Raw genomic sequence first — 18,719 nt, 5'->3', positions numbered from 1 at the left:
ATCTTGTGCAGTACAGGCAGTTAAAAAGACTTAGTGTCACATAAGTAATTACATACACTATCTGATGCCGAATGCTTTCTTTCAGAATTTTTGTAAACTGGTGCGCCCGGTGGCCATCCCTGTGTTCACCCCACCTTCATTCCAATCACCATACAGTCCTAATGCAAGTAGCAATATTCTACATCATCTGCTACCTGTGAATCTAGGTTTCTGAACAGTATCAGAGATTGTTAACTCTAAATAGCTTGAAAAAATAAGGAAGCAGAAGCTTATATTGTGTGATAACAGCGAACATCCATAGACCTATCAGTGTAACAAATAGCACACACAGTGACTTTTTGTGAAACAAAGTATAAGGCTAGACATAAGGACACCAACATGTAACTGAAAAAAACGTAAGACTATCAGTATCTTAAAGTACAATATAATCAGATAAAAAGGGATTTGGTGCTAGCTGGTATCTCAATGGTTATGAGTACTTCAGATTATTCATGGGTCAAATTTCTTTTGTTGCACCAAAGCAATATAGTTGAGACGTGCTAGCCGGCTAGGAGTCTGTGGCATGAAGTCAGAGTGGGTAATTAGTAAACATGGCGTTTCTCTTCTAGCTCATTGGCATGCGAGCCGGACGGAGGGAGCCTCGTTTAAAATGCAGCCTGATGGAGCTTTACGGGCTGCAAACCATTTGTTAGCTCCTATTGAAGAGGCTTCGGGGCCAGTGGCAATTAAACTGGAATTAGTGTTTGGAATGAGATACAGCAGATTCATACCGTGGAAGGGAGAGGGGACGGGTGGAAGTGTCAAGGGAGGCAGGCTGACTTCTGCAGAATACCTTTTCTTTAAGCATCCCTTTCACACCACGTCCTCCCTCCCTTTCTGGCTGTGTTCACTGGACAAGAAAAAACACCCAAGTAAAAAAAAACCGATATTCTAGAGACAGGCCGGCAATATGTTGAGGAGCAATTATTGCAGTCTCTTCTAGCAGAGTTGATATAGAATATACCTGGCATCACTAGATCTTGTATTAAGATTGTGATTTCAGTTATTAGTAACCTTGACCCGGCAGTTGCGGTTCAAAAGCAAGTCAGCCACATCTGTCCAGTTATCAAGAAGCAAAGTCGGGATTTTGGATGCCCTGTCAGGTTTCCTTGGCAAGAGTTTGTAAGCTCACTGAAGCTCTCAATCTAGACACAGAGCAGTAAAGTCTCTGCTTGGACAGACAAAAAAAAAAAAAAAAAAAGTTCCTTTGCTATAGCGCATACAGTACGGTGTTCATCAAGTGTTGCAAGATCCCTGCTGCTGGGTGGTCTATTTTACCTACCGAAACAGTGCATTGCATATAGAGAACTGGGCAGAACACAAACCATTCCCACTACTCTAGCTCCTAGACACCAGTGGGGGGCCCGATTAATGAAGGGATACATACTGAACGTAATGTGCGGTTTCTTAAAAACGCATGTAATCCGGGTATACGCGCATCCGAATTCAAGAGTGGACCTGAAGATACGTGTGGTGATGAATACGGATGTAGGTCTGCTTTTCTCTACTAGACAAGACAGTGCAGGATACGTCCAATACCTATGTGGAATATAAGCTCACAAAAGAACTCACGGAAAAAAAAAAAAGTATTAAAATGAATGTCATCTGTTTATAATATAGGCATCAAATGATACAACATTAAAAAACTAAAACATTTTTCTACATTTCTTCTTCTGTGAAATACATTTATTAGGATGTTATGAATGTCTACTGTACATAAAAGTACATTTTTACAATTGCTCCTGATGGCAAAACACATGTCCTAGCATACATACTCAGCCATCATCGCTTAGATCTGACCTGTAGCTGGAGCAAAAGATACGACTAAAAAAAAAAAAAAAAACCCCACAAGTACCAGAGAGAAGTCCAGAGCTTGAATCGGACGCTGCTGCATGCACTCGAGCTTGGCACGCCCTTACTCTACACTGACTATGCATACGTCCCTTCCCCGCTACAGCCTGCAATTTCAGGGGCAGGGCAAGTGTCCTTTGCACTTGAAGAGGAATTGAACGTTGCTGCGTTCTGTGGCATATGGCCCGGTTCTGGGCATGCATAGAGTAATTGCTGCGGATTACACGCACAAAATTAGAGAAACACTAGGGCCTGATTCATTAAGGGACATAAACTAAGTGATATGAAAACTTTTCTGTGGTTTTAGTACACAGGAGGTGGAGGTGAGAGAAAACTAGATGGTGGCACTTAGCACTATAATAAACTACAGTCATTCATAGCAATAGACAAATTAACTTTTTTTCTTCTCACTGGAGGTGGTTCCAGGCTTTGCCTCTTTGAAGACCCTTTATTTCTCTCCTCAAGACTTAAAGTCTCTCTGAGCATTTCAAATTTGGACACCAGCAGGTGGTACAGAGGTCTCTTAAGCACGATCTGGTTTCCGCAAAAACCAGCATTCTTGGAATTAGAAGTTTCAAGATGGTTTGTTACCAGCAGCAGCGAGTTGGTTTGACTTGAAAAGTGCTGTGATCATCTCTGCATTATAGGAATTATATGACAAATTAACCTCCAGGGTGAAAGAGATGCGACTCCTAAGTATGGTCTTAAAGTGAAGAGTAATTGTAGAGAACAGGATTCGGGGAGGACTGTCAAGAATCCATGCGGCTTTACAAATGTATAAACATTGACCAAAAAAAAAAAGGTGTTTCGGTCAGAGAAGAAAAAAAAAAAATCTATTTAGCAGAGTTTCAAGTTGCTGATGAAACAATTTTCTAGAGTAAAATTTAATCTTGCTGTGTGCCAGCCATGAAAAATGATGTTATAGCTGTGCTCAATGCCAAGTATACTGCACACACCATGAAGATAGACAGAAGGATTGGAAATACGCAGTGATATCATGAAAATAAATCAACAATATGCAAGATAGGCTAGCAAAAACGGATCGACATTCTCTGTAACGCTGGAAAGGGATGGTTTTGACATCAGTTAAGGGGCTTGGCAAAAAGAGGAGTGCAATAATATTATACACTCACATTTCACTAGTGTAAAATCTATAACCCCATCAGTCATCCATACGGCACAGCATGACGAGAGTTGTAGCCTACCATCTTCCGAACGATCACAGATTGTTAACCAGTAGTCGGAGGGTGAATGTATACAGTGAGAAATTCCACGCAGAGTGTGAATAACAAGTTTCAATGCACACTGTCTTATAAATCTAGATATATAGAAAACCAGAGCAAGAGCATAAAGACAAAATTAATTGTATATGCACTCTATATTAAGAGCCGTCCAAAAGCTTATCATCAACATCAATTTATTTATATAGAGCCAGCAAATTCCGTAGCGCTTTACAATTGGGAACAAGCATTAATAAAACAATACTGGGTAATACATACAGACAGAGGCCTATAAAGAATATGCTAGCTTCTGAACAGCTGTTTAACCTTGGTAAAAATAGGTTTGGTTTACACAGATCGATTTGAACTCAGAAGGCATCAATGACCAGTCTAGTGCAGGGTGAAACATGGGTGTGGCCAACCTATAGACTATTAGTTCCACGCTATTTAAAAAACGGTAGTCACAACGGTTTCATCTAAAGCGGTCACACATCAAGCCTGAATGATGTTGGATTTTAGTGGTAAACAAGTGATGTCATTGTGCTAGGACTCCAACAGTGTTTTAAATTTTTATTTTAAAAAAAGTTGTGCGTTCTCCCCTTCTTCAGGTCAATTTTCTGACAGTTTTCTCTGTTGTGTGTGATTGTGTGCCTATCATACCTCCTAACTGTTACGATTTTGCTGGGACAGTCCTGATCTTAGGGCTCTGTCACACTGGTGGGTAGGTATATCTCACAGGTTGGAATGTTGTGAGGCATCTTCCATTCAGCACTGCTCTGCTAACATTGTTCTGCAGAACAGTCATGAATGGGTGCCACACACCTGCTACTGGTGCGTGCTGCAATGTTTGGAGGGGAAGGGAGGATTCTAAAGGACAACCTAGTACTTTAAAGTGTTAAAGTGTTAGAGCCCTGTAGGGTGTGATCACATCCTGTTGTGCCGTAAACACACCCCATCATGATGTGACCACGCTCCCAATGTGAGGTGACCATACCCCTTTGTTCCTATAACGGATACCAAAATGTTGGGAAGAATGGCCTATGATACTTGAGGAAAACTGGAAGCTCTAGTGAGGCAGGTACTGGTGTAGCTGAATAAAGGCCTAAGATTGTACACCACTGTGGAGCATGTTGGCCATATTTAAAGGCAAAGGATAATAAGGTTCATAGGGTTAAAATGACCTGATCATCACCAGTTTCAGAGCAAGCATAACCAGAACCTGAATGTCACCCAGTGGGAAGTGGGAGAAAGACTTCAGGGGAGCTCAAGGAAATCTTACCGGTGAATCAGGAGTAACTGTATTAACAAAATGTATTATAGACCTTGTCTCAGGGGCGTTTGCTAACCAGTAGACAAACTTTTGTACCTGCATGTTTAGGTAACATAATTAGTGGAGAAGTGTTAAACCCTAGTTTTTATGTACATATTGAACACAAACACATATTATGGCCTACTCTAAATCAGGAACCCTGGGTGTATGATAAATACTGTATTTTTTGTAAATTATGGGCATTGTTCACTGGTGTTACTGTCTTGTATTGATGATTATAAAACACTAAACTGTCTTTTACAGGGCTCTTGAAGCCATAAAAAGTGGATAACAAAACTCCTTCCCATGTAGCGCCGTCCCAAAAAGAACATTTTTGAGAGAATGGTTCCCCTAGGGAATTCCACCCCATGCTGACCAGACAGTGGCTCTACACCACACTCTTTATCCTGCATTAGCGATAACCAGCTCAGGCTATACACACTTATGCTGGTTATTCTTTTAAGGAGGGGGGGGGGTAATGTTTCTCTATTTCATACACACACACCAGCAAACATACATGCTTACGTGTGCATGTCTTTACTGTAAATAATGTCCATGACAAGGCTATCCAGGCATACAGGGCTACTTGCACTTTACCCACAATTTTGGTTTGTTTTGCTGCACAGTAAAACAAAGCACATTATTACACCCAAAAAATGGATTTAAGTCAGCTCTAAATCAGACATTTAAAAAAAACAAAAAAACAAAAACAACTTTTGGTTTAGACATACAAAGCTCTTGTAAATACATACATGTAAGCTATAGTGAATTGTGATCAATTGTTGAAACAAAATGCATAGTCCAACTTGTTAGTTGCTAACTGAACCTGTGGTTTCAGACATGTACATGCACTTTAGAACGGAGCGATGAAGGTGGAAATAAAGGCAAGGATAAGTAAGGACGACCAGTATAAGGAGGAAATGAGCAGTCTTTCTAGACCTTAAAATTAAGTAATAGCCCATATTCTCAGGCTGCAGTGCTAGACTGGATTTAATTTATTCCTGAGGCCATCTGGCCAGCGTGAGCACAAAGACTTGTCCCTTCTGAATGAGAGGCCATATTTATCACACCCCCTTCACCCTGACCCCTCTGTCCCTAGTCTTTTCAAGCAGGGACAAGCCAAGGTTCATTCTTTTTCCCCTGTCCATTGTCTGCATCTCCAATGGGTTCCGAAGAGAGGGGCCGCCACTAACAATCGTGCTAGGGACGTCCCCATGGATGGTTGAATGAAGCCAGCGACAGAGAGACGTTAAAGCCTTTGACACCAGAGGAGCTGCCATCCTACTGTAACAAACACATTTAACACCTCATTTTCTTTTAAGGGGTTAAAGGGACAATTTTTACTATAAGACTGCCATAGTACGGGCGAGGCAAACCAGTGACTGAAACTATCAGAAAGATTTAAGGAAGGTCACTTTTCATTTCTATTGCTATTAGTATAAAGAAAAACAATTTGAATTTTTTGTTTAAGAACATTTTGCAAGGGTTTTGTTATTTTTTTCCCCATTTCTAAAGTTCAAGAGGAGCAGTGACAAGGTGTCAAACACACACCCACACAATCTAGACTGAATGCTACTTTCCATATAAACTATTAACATTTACGACACCAGAGAGTCTGCAGAACATATAAAAAAATATACTATATAGAGGCATCTACCTTTGTATAAAACCAGGGCCCAGACCCACAACAAAGTTCAATACACTCACCATATGAGTGGTATGGTGGCACAGTGATTAGCATTGCTTGTATTGGGAATCGGAGTTCCCTTTTTACCAGGGTGCGGGTTTTACATGTTCTCTTCAAAAACACACTTGTAGGTTAACTGGCTTCTAGTGAATCTGACCATATTGTACGTGTTATAGTGGTATGTGTGGTACAGACTAAGCATCACTGGGGGCAGAGATGAGAAGGATTAAAGCATTCACTGCAACATGCTATCAAAGTATAATAATGATATTAAACACTTTACAGACATAGTCACTGTACCAAAATTATAAATCCAGAGAAGGAAAAGGGACTTCAGGGAGAGAGGTGGTAAAACATAGATAGGAATCCCAGCAGTAAACTTAAGGCAAAGTTCTAGGTCATATGCAAGTTACAGGCATAAGTTACTGAGCAATAGTTGATGTAACTGGGATTTAAATTTTTAGGAAGTCTGGTGCAATATTTTTCAACTTTTATTAAAAAAACAAAAACGAGATTGTACATGTGTTTAACCCTTTCACTAACAGAGCAAGCAGTAATTTTGCCCTCAATCTCATTCTCTGATGAACGGTCCAGCGTATATATAATAATCACAATAATACCATCGGCCGGAAACTGAAATTTTCATATAAGAATGCAGCAAACTTTGCCGAAATTAACGAATACAATTGTAGAGAGATGATTGCAAATACTATGCATTAATTATTTATTACAATTTACCTATATCGCTGTGCTGAGAATGTGTAATCATTTACATCAGTTCTTGCCCCATGGGAGCTTATAGTCTCATTTTTTTCCCCCTCAGAGTTTGAAAATTGAGGGGAAGGGAGACATCCCCTTCTGGTCCCTCTCAGTCTTTTCCAAAAGAAAAATAAGTGTGGGATAAAGGGAATGGGAGGGAGAGCTTTGTGTCTGCATACTGATCAGACCCTCCATATACAAAGAAGCAGGGCTTTAGGTCAACGCACGAGATGACCCTGTGACTGGACAAAGCTTTAATCAATCCTAAAGCTGAAAAAGGAACTATTCTATAACTCAGAGCTTAAATATTTGTTGCTAGGAAAAAGATCAATAGTTATGTTATTGCATTTATCATTCCATTCTAGCGCTTCCAAAAAACACAACACTGCTTACTGAATAAACGTGAACCGATTGAAAGACATGATCAGACAAAGAAAAGGGCAAGCCATAAGTAGTACGGCATTCCATCCCTACAATAAATTACAGCCACACAAGATCCTTGCCACAATGGTGATCACAGTCCACTTTAAATCAGAAAAGTTGACCAGAGTCAAACACTTTGTAAGAATAAACAGTGAATTATGTAGTCTTGAAAAGTATGCATTCAAGCTTGCCACTCTTCGTTCTGGGAAGGGGTTAATGCTACATAGTACAATGGCACAGTACAGGGAAAACCTGTTCCCATTCCGTAATCATGCTGCTTTTGTGGACTAGAGGTGAAAGGTCAAATCTGCCTTACTGCTAATCCCCAACCAATAGCATTGTCATGGGAAAATGTCTGGGTTTGCGGTGGGGGATTACAAAGGGAAGAGAAGGGGACAGGACAAGCAGAACAGGAAGTTATAATTACAGACAGACCACCAAATGCCTTGATTTTGCACCAGTGCCCCCAGATGGTCCAGCCAGTGCACCTCAATGTGTGTATACACTCTATGCTTTCACAACTTAAAAGTGCACCTAGAGGTAGAAGAGGTCCAACCTCTTACCACTAGAACCAAGCCAGATATTAAAAAAGGAGACTTTTCTTTTATTCTGCTGAAAAACAAAATTGGCTTGGCCTAATTTGTGGCTTAAATTTGCTCTTGAGCGTGAGGAAACATTGGAGTGTTATTTTATTAAATCACTATTCTGCAGAAACTAATGGCCTCGCTCTGCCCCTCTCCTCCGCTTATCCTGTGCAAACCTCTGCTCCTACGCAAAGGTCCACATCTTGCTCATACTTACCGACTTTCTTCAGCTCTCTTCCGGGAGCCAGCCAGTGGAGGTGGGCGTGAGGATGGCGGGGTGGCCAAAATCGGCGGGGCTGTCAAATAACGCGTTTGCGTCATGACGTCACAGGGGGCAGGGCCCAAACGCCACGAATCACCGGGAATCGCGGCGTTTGGGATCTAATTCTGCCCACTTCACTAGGAAGTGGGGCACTTCCTAGTGAAGTGGGGAGAATTCAGGAGATTGCCACACTCGCCCGGGAGTCTCTCGCAAAATGCGGGAGTCTCCCGGACATTCCGGGAGAGTTGGCAAGTATGATCTTGCTCCGTAAACCTATGCAGCTTGGCAGAAATTGGGTGTTAATTGGGACCAAAAACAATAGTCCACTGCGCCTTTGCCATTTTGCACAAATGACCACGAGCGGCGATAACCACTGTATGAGCAGAACCAATATTCATGAGTGATCACTAGGAGCTAGTGAAATCACTAAGGCACTTTGTGCCACTTTGCTCAGTGATGTTATGATGCAAGTGACTGATTTCAGGTACAAAAAGGTCTGTCTGGCTACTTGAAAGTACTGTATGCTTGTTGTGTTTTTATCCATATTCAATGAATTGTTTTGTCTATGTAGGAGCTTTAAACTTAGGTGTAGTGGACCTATAGGCAGAATGTAAGGTATATTTGTAGACTGTTTTTTGTGTACTACTGTAAGTGTCATGTACTGCACCGCAGAAGCTTTTGTAGCGCCTTAACATAAAACATTATTATTAATAATAATAATAATAATAATAATAATATTATAATATTTCAGAGAGTAAAACCCTAGTAAAGCTGCCTGCATTTGCTCGGTTCAGTACTTGTTCAGGTGACCTCTTCTGACCTATTTGGAATGTCTAAGCGGTGCCTCATAGAAAGCTGGTGGCTCCTGATGAAACCACAAGCTTCTAAAATCAGACACTGGATCATCAAGGTCGCGACTAGGGGATTTCACAAGTAACGCTGGTTTTCAGATTCTTAGCCTGCAAATCACTGTATTTATGAGGGTAAACAATACATTTAAAAACTGGACAGGTCCACATTCACAATATCAAAAACAAAACAAAACAAAAAAAGCCAGCATGATCTTGCAGGCTATATAGACTATAAAAAGCATTCAACGCCTTTGCCATTTTTCACATTGTTTTCTTACAGAACAGAATCAAAACAAATAAACAAAAATTACAACTCTAAAGCTTTTTCATAAGACATACATTGCATAAGTATTCAGCCCCTTTGCAAAGATAGAGCTAAATAAACCATATAAGCAATCAGTCTTTAAATATCAAACTAGTCGGTCATTGTAGTCGGTGTACAATTAAAGTAAATAAATAAACCAGTCTGAGAGGCTCCACAGTTGGTTAGTGTATTTCCAAACGAGCGCCTCAAAGCTATAAGAAGATTTCAGACACTAAATATCCCCTGGAGCAGTGTCAAGTCCAGCGTCGGACTGGCCCACCGGGATACCTGAAAAATCACCGGTAGGACCCACTGCCTTACGGCCACACCCCTTTCTAGAAGTGGGCGGAGCCCATCCAGCTCACCTGGGGGTCAGTGTCCTCCTCGGCTCGGCGACCCTGCTGCCCTCCCTGGCGTCCCTGTTGCTTCAGATGACTGGCTGTTCGTGACAGACCGTCATATTTCAAATGCGATCGCAGCTGCAATCATGTGACCCACCCACTCCTCCTGTCAGCTGACTGTCTTATGCTCCCGCCCCCGCTGAAGGACTAAGGAGCAGAGAGGCTGCAACAATCAAAATATGTGTAAGTAGATTTTTTTTATTTTATTTAATATTAGTGGATATATCTTAATTTCCTCCAAATTCCAGGACTTGCAGCATGAGACAGAATTCTCTTATGTGTGAATTTGGGACACTATTGTGGGCATAATGTGAATTGGGGACACCATTGTGGGCATAATGTGAATTGGGGACACCATTGTGGGCATAATGTGAATTGGGGACACTACTGTGGGCATAATATTAATTCGGGGGCACTACTGTGTGGCATAACATTGGGGGCACTACTGTGTGGCATAACATTGGGGGCACTACTGTGTGGCATAACATTGGGGGCACTACTGTGTGGCATAACATTGGGGGCACTACTGTGTGGCATAACATTGGGGGCACTACTGTGTGGCATAACATTGGGGGCACTACTGTGTGGCATAACATTGTTTGCGGGCACTACTATGTGGCATAGGGGGGCTGCCTATCTATACTAAACTATAGCGTGGAGGGCTGCCTATGCTAAACTATAATTAGGGGGGGCTGTCTATGTTAAACTATAGGGAGGGGAGCTGTACAGAGACCACTATAGAGAGGGGGTGATGGGACCTTTAATTTAATGCTGGGGTGGTTTGATTCTATAATTGAGTGTGGGGAGGAGGGCTATCTATTAAATGTGAATATTAATTATTTAATGCTGGGAATGGTCGTGGGAAATGGATGTATTAAACGTAAATGCTATTAATTTATTGCTGGGGCTGTTTGGAGGGAGGGTAATCGTTTTATTTATTAAATGGGAATACTATTAATTTGATGTTTGGGTCGGTATGAGGGAAATAGGTCTATTTATCAAATGTGAGTACTATTGCTTTAATGTTGGGGCTGGAGATAGGCCTATTTATTAAATGTGGGTGCAGTTGATTTAATGGCGGGGATGGTTGGAGTTTCCTAAATGTACCCATTATTTTTTCCAAATAGGACCCTTAAAATTCCAGGATCCAGACAAGCTGCAACTAAAGAAACCAGCAGTCACAGGTGGTAAAAGTGACAATAACAGGTAGGACAGTCTGTCAATTGTTCTGAGATTAGTGCAGGCTTGGCTAACCTATGGTACTCCAAGTGTTGTGAAACTACAAGTCCCAGCATACCCTTCCAGCAATAATTTGCTATATATTGGCAAAGCATGCTGGGGCTTGTAGTTTCACAACACCGGGAGTGCCACAGGTTAGCCAAGCCTGGTCTAGTGGAACAAACCCGATTTTTGGTCACTGTTCTGCCCAATCTAGGGGCAGGTCAAGACTGTGTACTCTTTATATACACACTGCATTTTTTTATATACTACACTATGGTGCTAGCTGTCCTTCGTGGGCTGACCACTCCCACTCTAGTGTCTGGTCTCGCCTCTGTGATGGCTCACCACACCCCCTCTGGTGGGCCCCTAGTGTTGCAGTCCCCCGGTGGGCCCTTCATGTCCCAGTCCGACACTGGTCAAGTCCATCATAAAAAAAATGGGGACAACTATGAATTTGTTTAGAACAGTCCTCCAGAACAGAGTATCCATGAAAGAAAGGTGCTTTTAGCAGGGGCGGATTGGCTATAAGCCTAACCAAGAGCCTTCCCAGTAGGCCCGAGGCCCCCTTTACATCAGTTTTTTCTAGCTAATTGGGACTGGCCCTGGCCTACTAGCTGCCAGTACAGACATTGGTCTGCTTCCTGCTACTATGTGGTGCTTAATGTGTGTGGGGATTGCTGCAATGTGGAGGGGTAGTGTCGATTGCTGCAGAAAATAAAAAAATGCCAAAAGAGGCAAATACATTTTATAGCCATTTTTTAGTAAACTATAATCTGCTGAGAGTTAGAGCTTGTTTATGGTCCTTACAGACTATGTCAGTCCTTTCCTGGCCATCAGAGACATTTGTGTTATTCAATTTAAGATATATCATCATCATCATCATCATCATCATTTATTTATATAGCGCCAACATATTCCGTAGCGCTTTACAATTGGGGACAAACGTAATAAACTAATAAACAAACTGGGTAAAACAGACAAAGAGGTGAGAAGGCCCTGCTCGCAAGCTTACAATCTATGGGACAATGGGAGATTGACACATGAGGTTAAGTATACATTTTGCATCTTGGCCCAGCCAGACTGCAAAGGTAGGGTGACTCATAAGCTAAATGATCCTGTCACACAACAATGTTGGTCCGGGGGTAGTTGTCTTGTGTGAAATTGTGTAACAGGCTAAAGGTAGTGAGGTTAAGATGGTGGTTGAGGAATATTATAAGCTTGTCTGAATAGGTAGGTTTTCAGAGAACGCTTGAAAGTTTGTAGAACAGAGGAGAGTCTTATTGTGCGAGGGAGAGAGTTCCATAGAGTGGGTGCAGCCCGAAAAAAGTCCTGTAACCGGGAATGGGAGGATGTAATGAGGGTGGATGAGAGACGCAGATCTTTTGCAGAACGGAGTTGCCGAGTTGGGAGATATTTTGAGACAAGAGAGGAGATGTATGTTGGTGCAGCTTTGTTGATGGCCTTGTAGGTTAGTAAAAGTATTTTATATTGGATTCGGTAGAAGACAGGCAGCCAGTGTAGAGACATACAGAGTGATTCAACAGAGGAATAGCTATTTGCAAGGAAAATCAGTCTTGCCGAAGCATGCAAAATAGATTTTAGGGGTTTGAGTCTGTTTTTGGGAAGACCAGTAAGGAGGGAATTGCAATAGTCAATGCGGGAGATGATTAGTGCATGAATTAAGGTTTTAGCAGTGTCTTGTGTGAGATATGTGCGGACTCTGGAAATGTTCTTTAGATGTATGTAACATGATATATAAAGTTTATTTCCTTAAAAATATAGCGAAACAGCACAAATGATCACCCATATAGCAGCCAATCAGATATTAGCCTTGTTCATTATTGTGGAAGTCAGACCAATGAAAGCAAAGGCTGCTGGGAGGGTAATTGAGGGTAATAACTGTTTCTTGTACCTGTCCTAAAAAGGACTCTTATGGTGGTTTTCAGTCTCTTCAGTTATCCTGGTCTCAAAGGGTGTGCATGCGTCTTTATTTCTGCACTTTAGCTGTGGATTTATTCTAAACATTTTTTTTATAATGTGTTTGCATTTGTTTTAACATAGCTATATAGCATAATGTAAAATAATAAATATATCTAGTGACATGCATTTTGCTAGACTCCTATGCAAGACCTCCTGCTCAACTCAAATTTTAGGTCTTGTTACTAAAATAGTTAGTTAAACAGACCTGCATAAGAGGACTTCCACATTTTCAGATGTCAGACAAACTATGGGGGTTTGGAAGGGGCACCTCAAATTTTCAGCACTCAAAGGAAAAGTATTAGTTTTGCACAATATAAACAGCTGTGGTATGAGATGATTAAACATACTTATTTTCTGTATATATAAATACAACGTATTGACTTAATTTAATGTCCAAAATATTTTTAGGTAACCACATGTTTATGAAAATATAGTCCGAGTAGTAGTTCTAAAATGAACTCCCTCACTGACATGTAACAATTCACCCCAAGATAGTGTGTTATACAACTCAAATCTGCTATGTAACTGGCACACAGGTATAACCGTCTATGAGCTACTACACGAACGGCATCTAGTCTACATGTTCTCAATACTGCCACCTAGTGTGTGATACAAGTACAAATACTATGTAAACTAATGTCGAGTGGTCAGCCGCTTTTAATAACTCAGGAACATTTTTGCCACCAGAATTTTTATTCACTTATTTATTTAAAACATTTTCTATAGAATGTTGGTTAACTGTAGGTAACTTCCAATTACAGTTATCAGATGCAGACCACTAAAGCTAGTAGATGTAACATTTGCCATGTTTTATATAACGAACAAATGGCTTTATAATCAGATACATTTTCATTTATGGCACATGCTGCAATCAAATTGTTTAAAAAACAAAAACTAAAAATTAGATTAAGAATGAACCAATCTTGTCACACATTATAACATCTTTAGACATTTGCACATAACTAGGATAAATCCACTTCAAAGAACTTCGATTTGACCACTTCATATTAACATTTTCCACCAATCCGATCGATTCGGATTTCTTTATCCGATTGTATATAATCTATACTATACTCTTACAACGCAATTAATCACGATGGGATCTTAAGAACCTCTATAGCAAATTTTAAGTGTGGAATCTAAATAACACAGCCTACAGAAACAGGTGCATAAACGGTTTATATAGTCCAGTAACTGGACCTATGAGAGGCTATTTCTTGTGTGAATACTATCTGTTACACCATGCATAAAGCAAAGCTTAGATCTATGCAACAATGAATGCAGCATATTTACACCTATATTTCCTACACACATAACTCTTGGTGGCATATTCAATTAGCTCCGGAGATTGCGCAGTTACGCTCTGTAACGGCCCGTGAATGTAATCAGCGGAACCGCAATAGCGATTTCCCTTTCACCCCATAGGGTTGCGGAGGAAAGTCTGCATTGTTGTGGTACCGTATTACCTTATATAATGCGCAGCAGCCGCCGCGTAACTGCGATCTCCGGAGCCAGTTGAATATGCTAGGGACATATTCAATTAGATTTCTGGTCCGTGGTGTGAGCAGTATTGACGGTAATACGGTACTGCAATAACGCAGATTTTCCTACGCAACTCTATGGGGTGTGCAGGAAAATCCACATTATTGCGGATGGACTTTGCAGCCCGTTCCGGAGCGTTACTGCGCACCGGAAACCTCATTGAATATGCCCCTTAGTGTACTAATCAGCTGCATTCTTGTACATATTGGATAAACCCAAAAAATAGCTGAAATTTTTGTAGGCAACGGATACACTTTAAATATTTTCGTTTTCCTATGATGAAAAGTATCCTTGGGGTAGAAAAAAAAAACATGTGATCCTTTGTCTTCATGAAGCTTTTTGAGTCAGCCGACACTGGATTTCTAAATACTTTGGGATATTTTGTGGCAATTTATGCTAAGTAAGATGTTAAGGATCAGATGGTGATTTGTCAGAATCCAGCTGTTTGTAAGAATGTCACCTACCATTGTGCGTCCGCCTGTGAGCTTCATATGCATCTTCCTTGGAGAATTGTGCTCCACACTGCTCACATACAAATGCTTTGGCTCCAGCTGTTGAAAAACAAATAAAAATAAAATACGTTTCAATATTTTACTTGCTCCAAAACTAGAATACAAAGTGTCAAATAAATTGGTCTTTACGGAAAGGTTCCTTGGATTTTTAACCATTTCTTGTATTTCTTTGTTTATCTCTAGGCAATAATAAATCAGACTCAAAAGAGTACAAGTTAGGAGTGGATGTAATGCATTACCTTTGTGACTATATAGAATGGAGTGTTCCAGGCAAGATAAAGTTTTAGAAGGTGTTTTTGCTTAAAACGCAATGTTACAAAATATCTTCCCAAAAACAGTACTTCGGGACTTCTATTAGCTGGGAACGCACCCCACCCCCCCTCCCCCCGATCAGTTTATTTAGCATGGTCATAGTACTTGCATAAAATAGGGTCTCTAATGAAGACCATTGGCGCTCTCTTTGTAGTTCAGAACTACTGTGTCTGATCTCTCCTGCTAATGAGAGAGTGGAACACCAATGAATGTGAATGGCAGAAGTACTGGTTACAAGCAAGTGCCGGGACCCTGTTACCTATACCAAATGGTAGGGGTTCTCAGAGGAGAAATCCCCACCACAATGTAGTAAAATACATTTTTAAAGTGGAAAATCCCTTTAAGGAAGAAAAGGCATAGATAAAAAACAAATAAAAGGGACACTTTTTTGTATGTTGTCATTTTAAACCATAAACACGGTTGACTTCTTCAGCAATTTCAAACATGTTTAGAAAAATTAATCTTTACTTCACATTTATAAAAAAAAGATGCTGCTGTGTGTAATCTTCTATTAATGTCTGAGGGGGTTTATTTATCAATCAGTAGCTATTTGTTATAGTATAAGAAAAAGGGTTACCTACGGTCATCGCAATGCTATCACCTCTGGTAACCCTCCCGGAGGCAAGGTTTGCTGGCTTTGGCCAGCTAAGGATTACCCATGATTCCACACAGGGAAGTTATTTAGTATTGTTAGTAGTTTCCCCAAGTTGTTTTAATGCATTCGTGTAAAAAAAAAAAAAAAAAAAATATATTTTTTTTTTTATTTTTCAAATAAATTAAGTTTTTTTTTTAACCTTTAATTTTTATTTTTTGTACAAGTGGAGCTGAAAGGCCAAATCTGGGCACATACATGAGATTGAGCTGGCTCATGTGAACATCGAAAAAAGATCCTATTTATCACTGGGATTGGAGCTTTAATGGTAAATATGCTTATAAATCATTGAACAGAAAGAGAAAAAAAAAAAAATCCAAAAACAAACAAACCACACAACTTGTCTGTAAGGAAATCGGAGTATAAATTGATACCCTTTTGTTCCCCAAGTAACCGCAGAGTTGGGTACCAGCTTGGTCAATAAAAGTTTATTTCCACCTGGGCTCATCCTACTTAGGATATTGCCAGTTCTATTTCTCCCACTATATGTATAATGTATGTGTTTTATGCTGGCACTGGTACCGGGTCTGTAGAAGAACTAAAGCTACATTGGGAAGGTCCAATCCTGTGAAGATGGAGCCAAGCACAGCCCGTTCCAGAGAAGTGTTAAGCGCTGGCTTGAGCCACTACCGATAGCTGGGTTAGGCTTCCAGAGAACCAGCTATACTCTGAAGGGCATGCCAGATATCTAGACAGCAATACTCTGCAAACCAGCACTACAGGGGTTATACTGATATTGCCATTTCAAATGAAGAATTCTTTACTATGCACTATATGCATGTGGTGGTTCATAGGTATGTCATAAACTGGCTCTTTTCTCTTTGCAACAGAACAGGTAGATGGCCTATGGTAGAGCAGCACCACTTTTTACAACATACTTTCATGGAAGAGAATGAAGAGGTAACAAGCAACCTCCTGAAAAATAATTATGCCGCATATATATATATATATATATATATATATATATATATATATATATATATATATATATATATATATATATATATATATATATATATATATATATATACACACACACACACACACACGTTAACCCGTGCATGATACTCATGCATTCTAGTCAAATCAAGCTACTTAAGGTGTTAAAAAGGTTCTTGTCATGCATTTGGGGCTAGGCCAGGCCTCCTCAGGGGAGGAGCGTTACTTCCCGACGCAAGCGCCCTTTTTTAACGTGGTTTTGTCCACGTGTCACCACCTCATCATTTTTCTCCATCACCTCATCCTTCATCTTCATCGCCACATCCTTCATCAAGCTACTTAAGGTGTTAAAAACTCCCCACTGTCACCCCCGGCAACCACCAACCACTCCCAACTGTCACTTCTCCTTCAAGAAATATATAGGTCAGTGTATAACTCTGCCCAGCAGGTGGCGCTGCAGCTTTTTTTTTTTTTTTTTTTCACACACGCCACTAGGCATTTATATAGTAGATAGAGATAGATAGATATACATATAGACATATACACACACACACATATACAATGGAGGTGAATGAATGGCTACATGGGCCACCCCGCCTCTTTATCATATCTTTTTAAGTGAAGAGTGGGCAGTAGCTGTAATATTCTAGTCATTGTGGTTCACTACAGAATTTAAAGTAACTGTTGATGGCGAACACCAATTCTTTTGTGTAGAAAGATTTGTTCATTTTCATTGTCCATAGACATAGATACAACACAATGAAAGATCCGCTGTGCAGACAGATGCAGTAGTTTTCAATGCATGGTTCTGTACCTATCTATTCTCATATATAAGGAAGGCTCCCACATAATGGGTATAATGATGCAATCTGCATTCTGGAGGCGGGGCTACACTGACGCAATGCCATCACCACGCCCCTCACACACCTATTAGATATGGCATGTCTGGGAATGCAAATTATTGTGTGTGGAAACCATTGTACTCAGGATTTAAAAATATGGTTGCCTGTGATCTCTTCATCCTAGGTGTGGGAATGTTGGCTGTTTAACAATTCTGGTGGCAGTTGAACAAATCACAAACCAAAATTGTTACACACTATCAGAAAGAAATTATGACGACATACTAATCAAAGAAATAATTATTGCAATGAAAGCAAATGTTCATATCTAGTAAGGAAATAATATACTTGGTGCACAGAGTAGCACTGCAATAAAGAAAATAAGAATGCGTGATTTGGCAAAAGTGTAAATACAATAAAACTACAAGTTCACTTTTTGATCAGCTTATTCACCAAGTGATTCTGTGACAGTTCCAAACCGTATATCACAAGGTGGGACAAGTCTTGGTAGTTCTATTTGTTCACTAGTTCAGAGGACCAACATTTTTCCAATCCCATGAACCAACGAACATACAAGCCGATACCGTTTTGTCTGCCCAGCCCTCCCCCCACAAAACAATGTTGGAGGAATGATCATATGACCAAATTGCCAAACCTTGTAGCTTTATGTGTGGCCAGCTTACATAACAAATTTGTCTGTCAGTTTGGCAAATTTAGATCCATATGATCTGAAATCGCAGTATACGGGTACAAAAGCCGTATTGAATACCATGACCTATCTAGATGTTTGTTTGTTTGTTTTTATATAGTGTAACTGTTTCATATTGCAATATAGTTTGACATTTCACTTTGAAGAAAAACAGATTTGGCCATTGACTTATTTGGTTAAAAAGTTCAGGGATCCAGTTGTTCCTAGTAGTTACATCAAAGCACGTGTGGCCACAGACGTTAAAATATAGATGATCAGTCTAAGAAGGTCTGAGTAGTCAGGCCAAACCCAGTGAGGCCCCATTAGAGCAGTTGGCCATTGCA

General features: G+C 40.4%; 1 protein-coding gene across 1 annotated transcript in view; it reads right to left on the bottom strand.

The window, feature by feature from the left end:
• Positions 1 to 18,719, bottom strand: part of ZBTB16 (zinc finger and BTB domain containing 16) — a 127,969-nt gene that overhangs the window by 27,546 nt on the left and 81,704 nt on the right. Inside the window, exon 4 of the mRNA XM_075191235.1 lies at positions 14,898 to 14,984. Within this exon, the coding sequence (XP_075047336.1) occupies positions 14,898 to 14,984 (87 nt within the window). The remainder of the gene's footprint in view (positions 1 to 14,897; positions 14,985 to 18,719) is intronic.

The sequence above is a fragment of the Mixophyes fleayi genome, chromosome 11 (assembly GCF_038048845.1).
Source record: "Mixophyes fleayi isolate aMixFle1 chromosome 11, aMixFle1.hap1, whole genome shotgun sequence".
Taxonomy (NCBI): Eukaryota; Metazoa; Chordata; class Amphibia; order Anura; family Limnodynastidae; genus Mixophyes; species Mixophyes fleayi.
The sequence above is the reverse complement of the archived record's forward strand: the minus strand, read 5'-3'. Positions and strand labels throughout refer to the sequence as shown.